Source organism: Fragaria vesca, linkage group LG2 (genome assembly GCF_000184155.1).
Source record: "Fragaria vesca subsp. vesca linkage group LG2, FraVesHawaii_1.0, whole genome shotgun sequence".
NCBI lineage: Eukaryota > Viridiplantae > Streptophyta > Magnoliopsida > Rosales > Rosaceae > Fragaria > Fragaria vesca.
This window is the reverse complement of record NC_020492.1, coordinates 29,392,996-29,409,336: the sequence shown is the minus strand read 5'-3', so window position 1 is coordinate 29,409,336 and position 16,341 is coordinate 29,392,996. Positions and strand designations below refer to the sequence as shown.

Sequence of the window (16,341 nt, the reverse complement as noted above, 5' to 3'; positions counted from 1 at the left end):
ATTTTGGTCGAGATTGATGTCATTTTAAAAGTTTAGGTATGAAACTGATTAAAAAAAGATGAGGTATCAGACTGATTTTAAACCTAAAGTTCAGGGTAGTAAACTGAAATTTTTCCAAGACCATAACACAACAACACTCTTATTCTAAAAGCAATGCTTCAATATAACAGACTCATCAAGTCATATAACTAAGTCTCCTCCTTCTGATGGTTTTACTCTTTCTCTTCTATCACAATCAATTAGGGAACGATGTACTCGCAACCAATTCATTACCACTAGTGCTCCCTCCCCTAAGGGTGTTTTTAGATGCAAGGGTTCAGCTAATATTTGAGATTCTAGATTTAATTCAGCAAAGTAAGTTGAAATAAAGGAGTGTGATGCACCAGTATCTATTAAGACTAGTTTCAAGAGATAAAAGATTAGTACCTCAAGTGTAATATTTGGATCTTCTTCCTTGTGTCTTGTCACTGCAAAGACTCTTCCTCCACGAGTAATATTGGCCATGTCCAGCGCCGCGGCAACGATTTCCCTTATTTGCCGTGCGAAAAGTTCCTCTTTGTGGTTGTTGCATATTCTGCTGTGTTGTCTCACTGTTTTGCAGGCCTTGGTGGTCAGTTTTGATGCGTAGCTACTGATCCAGAAACTTCTCTATGAGGACACTTTGTTTTGACATGTCCAACTTCTCCACAATGGTAGCAAAAGGCCCAATGATCTGTTGTTTTCCCCTTGTATTCTCTTCAGGTTCTTCTTTGTTATATTTCCCCCTGATTCTTTTGAATCACTTGAAGCACCATGTCGCCCTTTCTTGGAATTCAGATAGTCTTGGAACAGCTTATAAGCTGCGTTCACAACCACGTTATAGCTAGTCAGGTTCTGCCCCATAATGTGATTTCTAATAGGATATATAAGTCCTTGACTCCTTGTTTGAACTGACATTTGGAATAAATAAAAGAGACTCAAGCTAACCTTTTTTGTCAATGAAGTTGAAGAAATATATTAGATAGAATAAGAGAAAAAGGGAATGTGCAGTTTTGACTTAAGGGTAATTTCCTAAGCTAGTTCATTAAACTTACAGGTCTCACATGTATGTTGTTTTTTTTTTTGTAAAAAAAGGATAAATTATATTGCTTAATCAATGGCCAAAATGCACATACATCAAAATGTCATCATCCACAGAGTATGTTAAGGGAGGCTTACAAGCACCAAGATAGGTACCTTTACTGATTACACATAGGCTCAAAGAGAGCCTGAAGCAAAAGAATTAAAACTGACTACCTAAGTCCTTCGAACAGAATATTAGCTGCCTAAGACCTCAATTAATATAGACATAATAAGCTTAAGAAATAAGTAGTAAATCTACCTCTGATGCTCGGGCTAAGGGCAACCCAAATTCTAAGTCTTGCCCTTGCCCTTGGCATTAGGGCTTGCCTTGTCACCCACCTTGGCAGCAATCAGGTAAGTAATATGCAGAGGAGCCTCTGTCTTTTTGGTAGACCGAGATTCCTTATTCCTGCTACCCAGACGACCACCCAACTTCTTCTTCAGGGTCACAAGAGGCTCATCATTCCCACTTGTGTCGACCAAACCTAAAGATTCAATTTGTAGTTTGATAAGTTTACCGCCCAGAATAGCCTTGATGATTTTCTTTGGGAAGGGAAAGCAACCCCCACTACGTCCTCATTTCTTTGAGGGAGTAGTAGAAAATACCACATCTTTCCCAACAACAGCTTCTAACACAATAGGAGATGTCTCTAATTCGGAGGCAACCTCATTCTCAAGAGTAGAGTTACCAGACCCCGAAGAAGAGCCCATACGTCGAAGACCAGATTCATCAATTTCTGATGCTTCAGTATGCTCCAGTCAATGTACCACATGCTTTCTCTTCACTACCAAAGATGAGGAAACCACCGGCGCTGGATTGATAGCCACACCAGCGATGGGCTTTGCCAAAAAGGCATAACCTAGTTTTGGCTGAGCACCAAAATTAATGCCTTTGGATGTACCTAAGATGGTATGAGTTCCATCACACTTTTCTCCAGCACGTGTGATCATATTGCAGACATAACATCTACCCAGAAGATGTACAAAATCAAACTTTAACATCGGCTCCACCCTTAGATCCAGATGAACCTGCCTCTCTAAAAGAACTGGTTTATAGATGTCGTGGGTAAACAAGATCTTCATCACTCCCTTTTGAATTGTATGATCATAATCCAAGTATCCTCCAAGAAGGTTACCAATCAAACGAAGGTTATCACACTCCTCGTACCGAGGGGGGATCAAAGAGACGATCACCCACATCCTCACATGACGTATAAGAACGTCGGCCATAGGAGTAATCCCATCATACACCTCAAGACAAACACGTACGTGGTCAAAGCACCATGCGCCACCCTTTAGAACTTTTTTTCGATCCTTCTCAGATTCGAAGGAGACGAGGAGGAGATCACGCTCTCCTGAATTCAGAAATTCCACTGCACCACCCAAGCACGGCCAAAGTGCGACTTGAATCTTCTGGATCCACAACACAACGTGAGTGGCTTAGCAAGAAGAAAAGATTGGGATGAATGTCTCACAGGACCTCCTCCTATCTTCCCCAAATCTGGCACTTTTCCACCGTTAGCCAAAGCCAAGGAGGCGGCGAAGGACGCTGTGACGGTGTCAATGGAGGACATAATAGCGATTATGAATGAGAGAGGAGAAAGTTGATCGCAGCAACGCTAGGGTTTGAGGGGGTTTCTCTCTTTTTGTCTCACATGTATGTTGATTTAGATTGATGTATTTATAGAGGATTCAAGGCACTATTTGAATCCAACAAAAATTGAGAACAGTAGGACAAATTCATATACAACATGCTGCTAAGCTATGCTGTAGTGCTACAGTGATTGATAAAGTAAGAATAATACTTTAGAAGCCATGTTGCTGCAACAATAATACTTGCTTTATCAAACACCAATAGATAACATCAAGAAGACTACTAAAGATGTTTACTATAAAAATCAAGAACACAAATTACTTGATAAATGTTGCTGAAACCGTGCATGTATACTATGGTGTATAGAAGAATTTTCGAAACTTTACTAAGAATTAGTCTTACTCGTGATGATATGTCAAGGATGACTTATCTCTCTTATTCTTTATTTAATGATAATAAAAAAAAAAAACCTAGAGTTGAATATAAGGTGTATGAATTGTTTTTTTGTTGTTTTTGATACGAAAAGTAAATTACAAAATAGAACCTCGAGTACAACATGACCCTAAACGGTCAAACAATAAAGCATTTCTAATTTGAAGAGGACAAGATCCTTCCAAGTCAATATCCATGTTACTTATGTACCCAAGTTTGCAAAGGCATCCACCGGGAAGTTAGCTTCTCGAAAAACATGTTGAAAATAGCAGCTCTCAAAACATTCGCATATTTGCTTAATGTTTTCTACCATTGTCTTGAGTCTCCAAAGGGTAGCACAAGTGCCATTAATGCAGTCAATCACCAACTTTGAGTCTCCTTCTACCATTTACCTTCTTGATGTGCTTCTCTCTTGCTTTTTAGAAGTCCTTCTCTTAAAGGAGCAACTTCAACTGTTGGAATACTTGAGGAACCAACTCTTTTCACACCGGCAACTACAAACTGACCTTTATCATCTATGATAATAAAGCCAGTAGCAGCCGAGTTCATATGGTTAACAGAGCCATCAAAGTTTAATTTGCAAAAATTCGGGGGTGGTGGATGCCATTTAATTATGGCAAGAGGGTTTTGAGTAGAAAATCCAACAAGCCCCGAATTATGGTTCCTGTAGGAATGTAAGTAATGAAGAGCCACTTGAACTGTATCAAAAGACTTGGGAGTTAAGTTTCTAAAAACGCAATCATTTCTTCTTTTCCATATTTGCCAACAAAGAAGAAGTTTGGCAAATAAATCTTTATCATAGGGATTATTGCCAGAAAGGCTTCTCATATTATGCAAAATTCCATTGCTCTAGTCAACTAGATTATCAATGCCTGCAATTCTCCAGACATCTTGTGAGAAAACACAACAACCAAAAATATGATCAGCAGTTTCATTATCGTTATTGCAAAGCGGACAAGAATTATTATTGATGTAGCTGAACCTTGAAAGTCTATCCTTAGTTTTCAATCTGCCTCTTAAGAGAAGCCAACTAAATATTTTTACTTTTGGTGGAATAATCGATCACCACATTTTCCTTAAAAGATCTGCATTAGCATGAACATTTTGATCCTTACCTTGTAACCAAGTTGCTGTTTTGATTGAGAAATTTCCATTAGAAGAGGGTCCCCAAATAAGTTCATCTTCCGGATCACACACAGGAATAGGAATGCCCAATATCTAGTTTACAATGCTATGATCTAGTACCTGCAAGAGTTTTTGCTTATTCCAACACTTGTTAGTCATAAAATCGGCAACAGAAATACTAGCTTTTTGACTATCATTGAGAAGATTACTTAGAGGAAAAGGGAAAACCCAATTTAAGGTCCAGAAGTTGATACTTCTTCCATTGCCAACAGTCCATCTCAACCCTTGAGTAAGAAGATCTCTGCAATCAAGGATTCCCTTCCAAGCCAAAGAGCTAGCTTGCTTCTTTTTTGCTTGAAAGAAATTCACCTTTCTCAAATATTTTTTCCTCATAATCTGAGCCCACCAATTTTCTGGTTCCTTACTAATTTTCCAGCCAAGTTTGGCAATAGCAGCATTATTAAAGTAAGCACTTGGTCTAATGCCAAGTCCACCCACATGTTTAGGGCAGCAAATTTGGCTCCAAGCCACAGGAGGACTCCCATTGCAATTCCAGAAAAAATTTCTAGCTTCCTTATCAATAGCATTTGTAATTTTAGGAGAGCATTTAAAACAAGATATAACATTAATAGGCATGCCCGACAAATTAGATTTAATAAGAGTCGATCTGCCTGCTCTAGAAAGAGTACCTTTTTTCCAACCTGCTAACTTTTTTGAAATTCTGAGCATAAGTTCCTTTGCATTTGAAGGGTCTTTCCAGAAAATCACATTGTGAATGCCAAGATACTTGCCTACGGTAGCTTTCTGTTGTATAGCTAATATACTAACTATATTAACCTTGGTCACATTACTGACCTTTGGAGAGAAATACAAAGAAGACTTGTCAAAGTTTATTTTCTGACCAGAGGCAGCAGAGAAATTATTCAAAACAGTAAGAATATTTCTAGCGGCTTTGGGAGAAGCTTTCCCAAAAATAAGGCAGTCATCAGCAAACATTAGGTTTGAAATCCTAAAACCTAGCCAGGAAGAAAGCATACCAACATGGGTTTTACTTCTGGTTGATAAACTATTTAGGTGTCGAATGAGGGGTTCCATAGCTAAGATAAAGATACAAGGGGATAAGGGATCACCTTGTCTGATTCCTCTTGAAGGTTTAAACCAATCTTCAGACTTGCCATTAACCAATATAGAAAAAGAAGCAGTAGTGATACATTTCGTTATCAGAGAAATCCAATGTGTATTGAACCCAAATTTATGGAGACAAGCCTCGATATAATTCCAATTTAAGAAATCATAAGCTTTCTCAAGGTCAAGTTTGACTGCCATTGCACCTAAGTTCCCTTTTTTTCGCTGAAAGTCTGAGAACAACTCATGAGCAATTTAAATGTTATCCTGAATGGATCTTCCTGGTGCAAAGGCACCTTGGTTTTTAGAAATACACTTTTCCAGAAGAGGTCTAAGTCTCTTAACTAAAATTTTGGTAATGATCTTGTAACAAACATTACACAAGCTAGTAGGTCTAAAATCAGCCGCAGTTTCAGGATTATCTTTTTTAGGAATCAAAGCAATATTGGTATGATTTAACAGCTCAATGTTCAGACCATGCTGGAAGAAACCTTTAATCAAAGGAATGATGCAGCTTTTTACCTCAGTCCAGCACTTTTGGTAGAATATGGCATGTAGTCCATCCGGTCCAGCCGTCCAGGTGCTTTCAAGGGGCCAATTGAATTTAAAGCTTCCAAAATTTCAGTGTCATTCACCTGTTGAGTAAGCAAGGAGTTATCATCAGTAGAGATACCAGGAGACAAACAATCCAAAAAAGTCATCATAGAGTTCATATTCGGACAAAGATCTAAGGAGAATCTCCTTTTAAAGTTATGCACAAAATATTTAGCAATATGTTCTTGACTATTTAACCAAACACCAGACTCATCTTTAACTTTTGTAACAAAAGTCTTTTTCTTCCTTATATTAGCTCGAGTCTGAAAGAATATAGTATTTTTATCTCCCAAGCTAAGCCAATTAGCTCTTGCTTTTTGAGCCCAGTAAAGTTCCTCATCACTGTACATCTTAAGCAATTCGTGATTTAACTTTAGCATTTTTCTCCTGCAAAACAACAGAAAAAGGAGAGTTCATAAGTTGTTGTTGAATCAAACTACTCTCTTCTTGAAGATCCTTAAGTTTTTTGAACAAGTCTCCAAAAACATTTTTATTCCAAGTTTTCAAAACCTTGGCATAACTACTAGAAATCGCCAAAAAGTTCTTTAAAGGGTCACTGTCAAGGTTCTGACCCAAATTTCAGTCGTTAACCTCTTGAAATCATTGTGGGATAACCACATAGCCTCAAACCTGAAGGGTTTATGAAAATTTCAGGACCTTGAATAAAGATTTAGGCAAATTGGACCATGATCAGAAGAATTGATGGGATAATTAACTAAAGTCATATCCGGAAACAGATTAATCAAACCTGCATTTGCACTCGGTCCAATCTTTCATAAATAATTGTATTGTCCTTATGACAATTTGACCAAGTAAAAGGAACACCAGAGGCATCTAAAGAACAAACATTTTATTTAGGAAAACTGTAAAATTAATCATGTGGTTCGTAACCGACTGGTTAGCACCAGATTTTTCATTGAGACTAATAATGTTATTAAAATCACCCATAATTAACCAGGGTTCATCATTCACAGGCTTCATGGCTAGAATTTCATTCCAAAGACCTGTTTGTTTTTCCTTTTGAGGAAAAATATACACAAAGGTAGTATACAAGGAATTGTTGGTAGCAATCTCAGTGATCATGCAATGAATAAAACGATCATGAGGCATGATAATATCAATGTTAACCATCCTAGATTTCCAGAGTAAAAGGAGGCCACCACATTGCCCTCTTGCAGGAATAACATATTGAGTATCAAAAGGAAGTTTCATGGTCTTAATAATTATACCTGTAGAGGCCCTAGTATCCAAGATACAGAGGACATCAATATCTAAAATAGAGGCATAGAAATTTGTTTGACCAGGAACTTCCCCGGCTATTCCAAGTACAAATCTTCATGAAATAAGATTATTATTAGACTGAGAGCTGTGGTCAACAGCAATTCCTAGAGCTTTAATCAAAACACCTGGCAAGTTCATAGTCCTCTTAATTGGGTTCCAATTGAAACCCCCAGACAGCTTATCAAGCACGATTTCTAGAAAACAGTCACCAATCACATATCACTGGAGATCAAGACAACCCGTAACAACACTCACCATTGTTTCCACGAGATTAAGATTACGATTTGAAGGGTCTAGTAAATAAGCAGAAACCCCACTTACCTTTTGTAAACTGCAACATGCAAAGATGTAATAGCAAATAAGTTGAAAGAGCAAAGGTCTAATAGTAGGAAATACGTACTCGTTGCCGTAAGAACACAAAGCGAAAGACACTAAGTTTTGAAACACCAGGGTCACCCATTCCAAGGGTGCAGGAGAAGACCAATAGCAAGCTGTGAGATTCGTCATCCGATGCCGCGAACGCCAAATGCAGATCAAGGATAGGAATGAAATCCATGAAATTGGCCATGGCGGCCACCAAGCAATCCACCGACTAGAGCCCAGAACGCCAAACTCTTGGCGCGTGGGGCGCGTTCCATTTTTGTCTGGTTTCTATTAAGGTGTACGAATTGTATGGTGACATATGCGCTCAAACTTTCTGTTTTGGTCGCATTTGCGCTCAAAACAAAAACATAAAAACAAACCAGAAGAAGAAGAAGAAGCAAAACAGAAAGCTTTTGTCTCGGACCCAACTACATCCGAAAGCTTCTTCACTTCATTCAATTCCAGACGCCGATCATCAACTCAAACTGTTCGGTTGTTCTGTAAGTGATCACCTTTTTGTTTCCATTTGGTCTCTTGAATCTGTGGCCTTCCCCAGAAATAGTCAAATCACAGCTTTTCCTCGTTCAATTGTATAGGTTGAGACAGAGCCTAATTCAAATCAGTTAAACTCAGCTGAAGTGAAATTATTTTCCTTTGAACATGTCTATTAAGACCCGTCTCATAGATGAGTTGATCAGATTTGAGAGTTCTTCGGAGTTATGGTTTGTTGTCTAAATGTGAATTTGGTTTTGTTTGGTGGCTAAGAAATTATGGGACATGAAAAAACGTTGTGAATTTGTTGTTTGCATTCTACTATTCTACTGACGATGACTGGCAGTAGAAGGATTGAGATGATTTTTGACATTAAGATCTCGCAAGTCTTTTCTTAGGACTTGGTTTTTAAAAGAAGAGACCATAAATTCTATTGATGTTAACTTGAAGCCTAGATGAATCACAGGATGAAAGTAACTAGAAACAATTTTGCGAAGATGACAAACATAAACTAGTATAATCTGAAGGACCCAGATAAGTTTTGTTAGATGAGACAGATGGAGTTCAAGTTTGATTCTTTTGTTCTGTTTTTTATTCGTTTCTGAGATTAGAAGCCTAAACAGCATAAGGTTTAGAATGCAAAACATGTGCGAAATCAGTCTCCTTACAGATAGAAGATTCTTGTCAAGAGTAAGGGATATGTTGAATGTCAAGGCTGGTTTCTGATGATTATTGTTCTGATTTTTATTGCGAATAGGTTTTGTTTTCTTATGAATGATGCCTGGAGCTGTACTACTTTTAGCTTTTGATTCTCATTATCAATTTGGAGATTGAGTTAGAGCAACATCGTGTGCCTGACCTTGACCAAGTTCAAGTATCTCTCAACAGATCAGATCATAAAGAAGGAGGAGGCTATTAACGGAGAAGGTAATGAATCGCTTTCGTATTCCATTTGTGACTTGTCTATCTCCAGAACTGATCATTCTCATTACTTTCAGACATGTATGTGCCTATTGTGTAAATTCTTTCTTGTGGTTGGGAGGAAATGCATATTTTATGGTTTTTTGTTTTTGCTTTTTTCTTTCCTTTTATATATGCTATTGTTTAAGCTGTATACTAATACCATGCTTGTGCTAGGTGATTACTTCAAGTCAAAATATGTCTTATTCTGAGTTGTCACTGTAAAGTTTCTATTTGGTGCTATCATAGTGAACTGCAAGCTCATAGAAACCCACAATATAGTTGACCTTCGCTGTTATGTAACCATTGAACCATGTGTGTTTCTTTCCCACTTCTATTTACTGTCAGTAAATGAAGGAGAGACTTACTCTCAGTAGTATCAAGTATAAACTTAATTTCCCAGCTTATGACATTGTTGATTATAAGATTATCAATGCATTGATAAACAAAACATATATCTGGTTGATTTCAAAGAAGATCAGAGTTTATTAAAGTATGGGGGTTCAGGCCCTTCCCCTTGGTGACAAGTTTATAAGGCCTTCCTTGGGAACTTGTAGAGAACTCAAGACCTTTCTTGAAAGACATTGGAAATAATATCTTTATTGAAATTAATTATTACACCTAGCTTGGGAAGTGGTTGTGGAGATATCAATTGGAACCAGATTCCTTGTGGCATAGAGTGATAAGGAATAAGTGGTGTTTTTGCTTATTTCCAAAACTTGGGATTTAGGAATCTCAAAGATTTTGGAAATGGAAAGTTTCCTTCTCTGTCATTAAAGCTAGATGGTGCACCTAGTTTCCTTCTGGGGAGATGATAGGGTCTTGGCATTTAGAGAAAGTCTTTTAACAGTTACCCTTACAATAAATATGAGTTCACAAATATTTTATTAATCAAATTTGGACACCAAGGTTCCTCCTAAAGAAATGCTTGCTCGTTCAATATTCCACTGTAGGCCATACCTTTAGCGTAGTCCTTGCATGCCAGGGGATACTGTTTCAGTTCTGGGGTTTAGATGGAGGAAAGAAAGTCAAAACCCTTTTGGGGCTGAAGAAATGTTGGCAGTAATTCCGGGTTATATAGATGTATTGAAATTTAAAAATATAGAGTTGGGGGGGGGGGGGGGGGGTGGTTTGTCGGAATCACTCATTGTGGAATTCAGATACTATTCCTTATCAAGTTTGTGTTATTACCTTGAAAATTCGTTCTTTAAACAGTTATATACTTTAGGCTTATTAGAGCTTTTCTTTTCTCTGGTGCTGTGAAAGTGCACGTCCTGTCCTCTAGTTCATTATAGTGTTGTTTTCGGTGATAAAACTTCAATTCTTGTCAAAGTCAAAAGTTAAAAGAAAAGAAGACAAGACTGAAAGTGATAGTTGCAGGAGGTTTTGGGTTCAGCTCCCCATCTCCATTTTCCACTTATTTGTTATTTGCAAGGTACATGGTTGTGTACCTATATGTTTACATTTTTGATTGTCTGGCAGGGAAAATATTGAATCGATATACATTGTTTGTGTGTTCCCTAAATAACTTAAGGTTTTGATGTCCGATAGCCTTACATGATGTAAGGGACAAACTGTGAAGTGGGATTTTGAAGTGTAGAATTTAATTTCTGAGAGTTGTATCTTCTTTGGTTTGAGTCAATCTGTAGGAATACCTATGGTGTATAATCACATTTGTTCCATAAACAAAGTCCCTGAAATGTGCTACAGTAGTCCTCCGGCTAATTTGGTCACTGTTAAGAAAATTGAAGAATAATGCAAACATGTAGATGCTTGTACAAGAGCACCATTTGAAGCATCAAATAGGAAAACATATATATATACTGGAATAGTTAAATATCTTGCACTGTTTATTTCTTCCTATATCTTTGGGCATTCACATATATACATGTATTCTTTTTCTTCTGCAGATTTTGAGTCCCAAGCTGCTTAGCCAAAGAGGCCGCAGGAATTGAGACCCAAAAGGAGTTTTAGATCAACCTCTGTAATCTCGCTGCACTTTGACCATCATCACCAATTCTTCCATCACTACATCCTCCCGGAAAGACTTGCTGCTTAATGCTCGTTTCGGATTACAATTGTCATTCTTTTAACTGTCATGATTAAACACCAACTGAATTTCGAAACCCTCCAAAAAATAAAGAGTTCTAGGGAGTTCAGGCCCGAGTGTTGTTCCCCAACAAAGAGAAAGAAGAGCATAGAAGTAATGGCACCCCAAGTTAGGTTGCCAGGTGTTGATGATAAATTGCAGAAGCTTCTGGATACTAACATGGATGAAGCTCCGGCCAGAAGGAGAGTTCGTGAAGCTTTTAAGGACATTCAGCTTAAAATTGATCATATATTATTCAAGACACCAACTGATGGACTTAAAATGAAAGAGTCATATGAAGTGAACTCCAGGGGATTGGAGATCTTCTCCAAGAGTTGGCTTCCAGAGACATCTCAGCCCAAAGCAATACTTTGTTACTGTCATGGTTATGGGGATACTTGCACGTTTTTCTTTGAAGGAATCGCAAGGAAGTTGGCATCATTTGGCTATGGAGTTTTTGCAATGGACTACCCTGGATTTGGTCTTTCAGAAGGTCTGCATTGTTATATTCCTAGCTTTGAAAGGCTCGTAGATGATGTCATTGAGCATTTTTCTAAAGTCAAAACGCAACCTGAGTTCAGTACTCTCCCAAGCTTTCTTTTCGGGCAGTCCATGGGCGGAGCTGTAGCTCTTAAGATTCACCTAAAACAACCTAGTGGATGGAATGGTGCCATCCTAGTTGCACCTATGTGCAGAATTGCAGATGACATGGCCCCGCCATGGCTACTAGCACAAGTCCTAATTGGTGTTGCGAAATTCCTTCCAAAGCAGAAGTTGGTTCCACAAAAGAATCTGGCTGAGGCAGCCTTTAAAGACTTGAAGAAACGGGAACTGACGGCCTACAATGTTATTGCTTACAGGGATAACCCACGCCTGCAGACTGCTGTAGAAATGCTCCATACAACCCAAGAGATAGAAAGCCGATTAGAAGAAGTCTCTCTTCCATTATTAATCCTTCATGGAGAAGATGATATTGTGACTGATCCATCTGTAAGTAAAGCGCTCTACGAGAAAGCAAGCAGTTCTAACAAGAAGCTAATCCTGTACGAGGATGCATATCATTCCCTTCTGGAGGGTGAGCCGGATGAAATGATAGTTCAAGTTTTCAATGACATCATATCATGGCTCAATGAACACAGCACAAAGTATACAGCCAGTTAGCCCTTACTCTTCATGCTATTAGTTTTCTTTTTCATTAATTTTTTTTTTTCCAAGGAAAGAAAAAGAGCATTTATTGTATTTATCTAGTCTTGAACATATTTTGTACTGAGTAGCTGGATTATTGTGTTACTTCAGACCTACAATTGGCAATTTGGTAACTTACATTTGATTGAGCAGATTGATTCTGTATCGATCTGATTTCTATGAATTTATATTAAGTAAAAAATAACGGTAGTTAAACAAAGATTCTGGTATCCTTTTTGCCTGCAATGTCCTCTCTTTCTAAGTTTTTTATTTTGTATTTCCCTGCAATCCTATCTGTTGAAGAGCCTCATTTGAAGTGCTTGATTTTACTTTTTGATGTAAGGATAAAGAATGTGCTTGTTTTGAATGATATGACTTATAGAAATGTGCTTGATCTTTATTTTGATAACAAATTAGCTGTTGAATTGCTCAAAATCTAGCAGCGTATGGAGGTAGACAAACATTTCAGTAGGAAATGTGAAGACAGAGGATAACTAGCTTTTTTTTTGTCAATCAGAGGATAACTAGCTGATATGTACATACACTAGCAAGTTTTTTCATGACTCATGAGAGAAGTTAGACATATGCCAAATCCACTGCATCAACACCATGATTTGTCAAAATCATTTGATCCTAGAGAAAATCTTACGTGCGACGGCTGTACCACATGGACAGTGCGACCGACCAGTGGCAGGCTGACGCGTGTTTTTTTTTTTTTCACAGCTCTTCTTCTTCCTTGCATCCTCTTTTCTGGCGAAACCGATCCCCTCTGGCGTGTTCTTTCCCTCTACCCAGCCGCCCCCTCACCGCTCCAACCTGCCACAACTTTGCAGAAACCTCCGGCCGTTAAGCCGCGCCTCCCTCACGCCTCCACCAACCCGTGTAAAACCCGCTGCCACGAATCCTTGTCACCCGTCGTTGGCTCGCCGGAGGGGATCGGTTTCGCTGGAGAAGAGAGCAGAAGAGATTGGCTTCGCCAGAGGGGATCGGTTCGCCGGAGAAGAGATCGGTTTCTCCAGAGAAGAGAGCAGAAGGAAGAAGAAGAGCTGTTGAAAATAAAAATAAAAACACGCGTCGGCCTGCCACTGGTAAGTTGCACCGTCCACGTGGCACGGCCGTCGCACGTAAGATTTTCTCTTGATCCTAATACTAGCTTTTTGAGTTGTATATCAAATCAGAAGATGCAAGGGTTAAACAACATAATTAAGGCATCATCCTACTTATATTTTCTCTCCGTTCAATATGTAAATCAAGCAAGTAACTTTATAATTAAATAAAATTAAACAAAACAAATAGTGTATTAATATCATCTATAACAGAAGCCAAAAAAGTTTTATTTTTTTTTAGAGTAATTTTAAATACACACCCCTAATCTCTTAATACATACCCCTTACTTAATACACTACCTATCTAGTTTTTCATTTCAATATTATACTAAATACACATCTCAAACTGCCTAAAATACCCTCAGTATCTAAAACTAATAATAATCTGTTATTTAATATAATTATTATATATTTACTATTCACAACTCTCTTTACGTATTCTCTTTTATTTTCTGTTAGTTTTTTGATCAGGTTAGAAATTTTTTTCTTCATATTTTCAATTTATAATCAAAATAATAATATTATATTCGAACTCCAAATCTCTAATACGACATTAATCAGTTAGAATTTGAAAAAAAATAAAATATTGAGCATATATAATTTTTTCAAAGTTAAGAAACTTATAGAATTACAATAGCATAAAAACTAGTTTTTAGTCTGCAAGATAAAAACTAAAGTTGATAAAAAAAAAATCAAACGAATCAGCAAATAGTACATGTGATTACGACAGTAGTCGAAATTCAGGTGATGAATTTTGGAGAAGAGGTTTTTTTATTTCTTTTCTTTTGATGCATAGTAATAGTGAAGAGAGCTATGTTTTAGGGAAGATGAAGTTTTTTTTTCTTTCTTTTTTTCCTTAGTAATTGATGAATGTTTTTGTAATTAAACATACATATAAATATGATCTGAAATATAAAATAATAGAGGTGTGTATTAAGAGATTAGAGGTGTGTATTTATAATTTCTCTTTTTTTTAACTTTTTATTAAATAACTCACGTACCTTTACAAAGAGGGGAGGTTTAATTTTGGGCTAATTATATATAAGTCCATTTTGAGACATTTTTTCCCACATAGGTCCACCCCAACATTTTTACTCACATAAGTCCACCCAAGCCTAAATAAGGTTTTGTATTAGGTATTAAAGTTCAACATAATTACAGACTGCCATCCAACAAAAAAAAAGATTTTCTTTTTTATATTTACAAAAATGCCACTAATGTAAAAAGTCAACACCTACTATCATCTCCGGCCAACCTCAAGCGAGATCTCCGGCCAACCTCCGGCGGGTCTCCGGCCGATCTCCGACAAAGTTTCCAGCCGACTGCAGACAAAGTTTCCTGCCGACCTCCGACAATGTTACTGACGATTGCAAAAGATACTGTCACCAGCAACAAAAGCTACTACCACAGGCTATAAAAGCTACTACCACCGGCTATAAAAGCTACTATGGTGTGATTTCCGGCAACCTCCGGCGAGGTCACAAAAGATACTATTGCCAGCAACAAAAAATACTATTGAACATAACAAAAACTACTATGTTGAGATTTCAATGACCTCCGGAGGTCACAAAAGATATTGTCACCAGCTATAAAAGATACTACCGAGCATATGAAAAACTACTGTCACCAACAAAAAAAGCTACTATAACTAGCTATTAAAGATATTACCGAGCAAATGAAAAACTACTACAAGATAGAACAAAAGCTACTATCACCACTTATAAAAGATACTACCGAGCATATGAAAAACTACTACCAAGCAGAACAAAAGTTACTGTCACCAACAAAAAAAGCTACTATCACTAACTATAAAAGCTACTACCCCCAGCCACAAAAGTTACTACAGTGAGATTTCCAATGACCTCTGACAAAGTCACAAAAGATATTGTCATCAGCAACAAAAACTACTACCGCTACCGCAAGTAACAAAAGCTTCTACCACCATCAACAAAAACTACTACCACCATCAACAAAAACTATTACCTCCAAACAAAACCAATAGCTAATGTTTTCGGCAACAAAATCTACTACCAAGCATAATGAAAGCTATTACCAATGTGTCAAAAATAGACAATCATAGTGGGGACAATATACTATCACAATGATGAAAATGTACTATCGCATTGTTCAAAATATGCTATCATACAATGAGGCCGAAACATACTTATTAATCTCGTTCCATTCATCTCCTACATTATCATAACATGATTATGTGCATGATTTCTCACTCACTATCAAATTAACAAAAAACATCATCCTAATCTTTGTTTATATTTTCTCAAAACCAAAGAAACAAATTGTAGCAAATTTACACTTAGAATTTTACCATAACAGTCACCTCCAATAAGAGCGACATCTTCGAAGCGGCGTCATCCAGGACTTGTCATCGAGTCAGCAGCGGCGACTAAGCTATACGGATCTCGAATCGCCGGCGGAAGGCGATCATAGCCGTCAAGGACCAGACGAGCCACGAGGATGAGCCGGCGAGCCATTTGGTTTCAGAGATCCCGTCGAGGTCAAATCAGAAGTTGTCATTGATGGAATTGGACGTAATAGACGTCGAGGTCAAGGTGCGTAGTCGTCGATCCGACGACGTCGAGGTCGAGGCATCGTCGTCGAACCGACGGCGTCGAGGTTGAGGTTAAGGCTTCGTCGTCGATCTGGCGACGTCGAGGTTGAGCCTACTTCCTCATCATCTATCAAGCAGCGCCGAGCTATCGTCGTCGAGCTGGTGTTGGCCTGAGACGCCGCCATGGTCGGATATTCGAGATCGAAGAAGAGAGGGAGGAGGAAGACGAAGAGAGAGAGAGAGAGAGAGAGAGAGAGAGAGAGAGAGAGAGAGAGAGAGAGAGAGAGAGAGAGAGAGAGAGAGAGAGAGAGAGAGAGAGAGAGAG

General features: G+C 38.1%; 1 protein-coding gene and 1 pseudogene across 2 annotated transcripts in view; one reads left to right on the top strand and one right to left on the bottom strand.

Annotated features, from left to right (window-relative positions):
• LOC101301077 overlaps positions 1 to 7,892 on the bottom strand; it is a 10,263-nt pseudogene extending 2,371 nt beyond the window's left edge. The window contains exons 1-6 of the transcript XR_184168.1: positions 7,653 to 7,892; positions 5,900 to 6,358; positions 3,520 to 3,791; positions 2,577 to 2,650; positions 1,932 to 2,514; positions 1,404 to 1,586 (exon numbers count right to left, since the gene is read on the bottom strand). The product of XR_184168.1 is annotated as an uncharacterized LOC101301077 (transcript). The remainder of the gene's footprint in view (positions 1 to 1,403; positions 1,587 to 1,931; positions 2,515 to 2,576; positions 2,651 to 3,519; positions 3,792 to 5,899; positions 6,359 to 7,652) is intronic.
• Positions 7,893 to 7,972: 80 nt separating this feature from the next.
• On the top strand, positions 7,973 to 12,562 carry LOC101313674 (monoglyceride lipase-like). Its single transcript, XM_004291640.1, has 3 exons — positions 7,973 to 8,115; positions 8,865 to 9,034; positions 10,978 to 12,562. The coding sequence occupies exon 3, from the start codon at positions 11,166 to 11,168 to the stop codon at positions 12,315 to 12,317; it is 1,152 nt and encodes a 383-aa protein (XP_004291688.1). The 5' UTR covers positions 7,973 to 8,115; positions 8,865 to 9,034; positions 10,978 to 11,165; the 3' UTR covers positions 12,318 to 12,562.
• Positions 12,563 to 16,341: the final 3,779 nt, after the last annotated feature.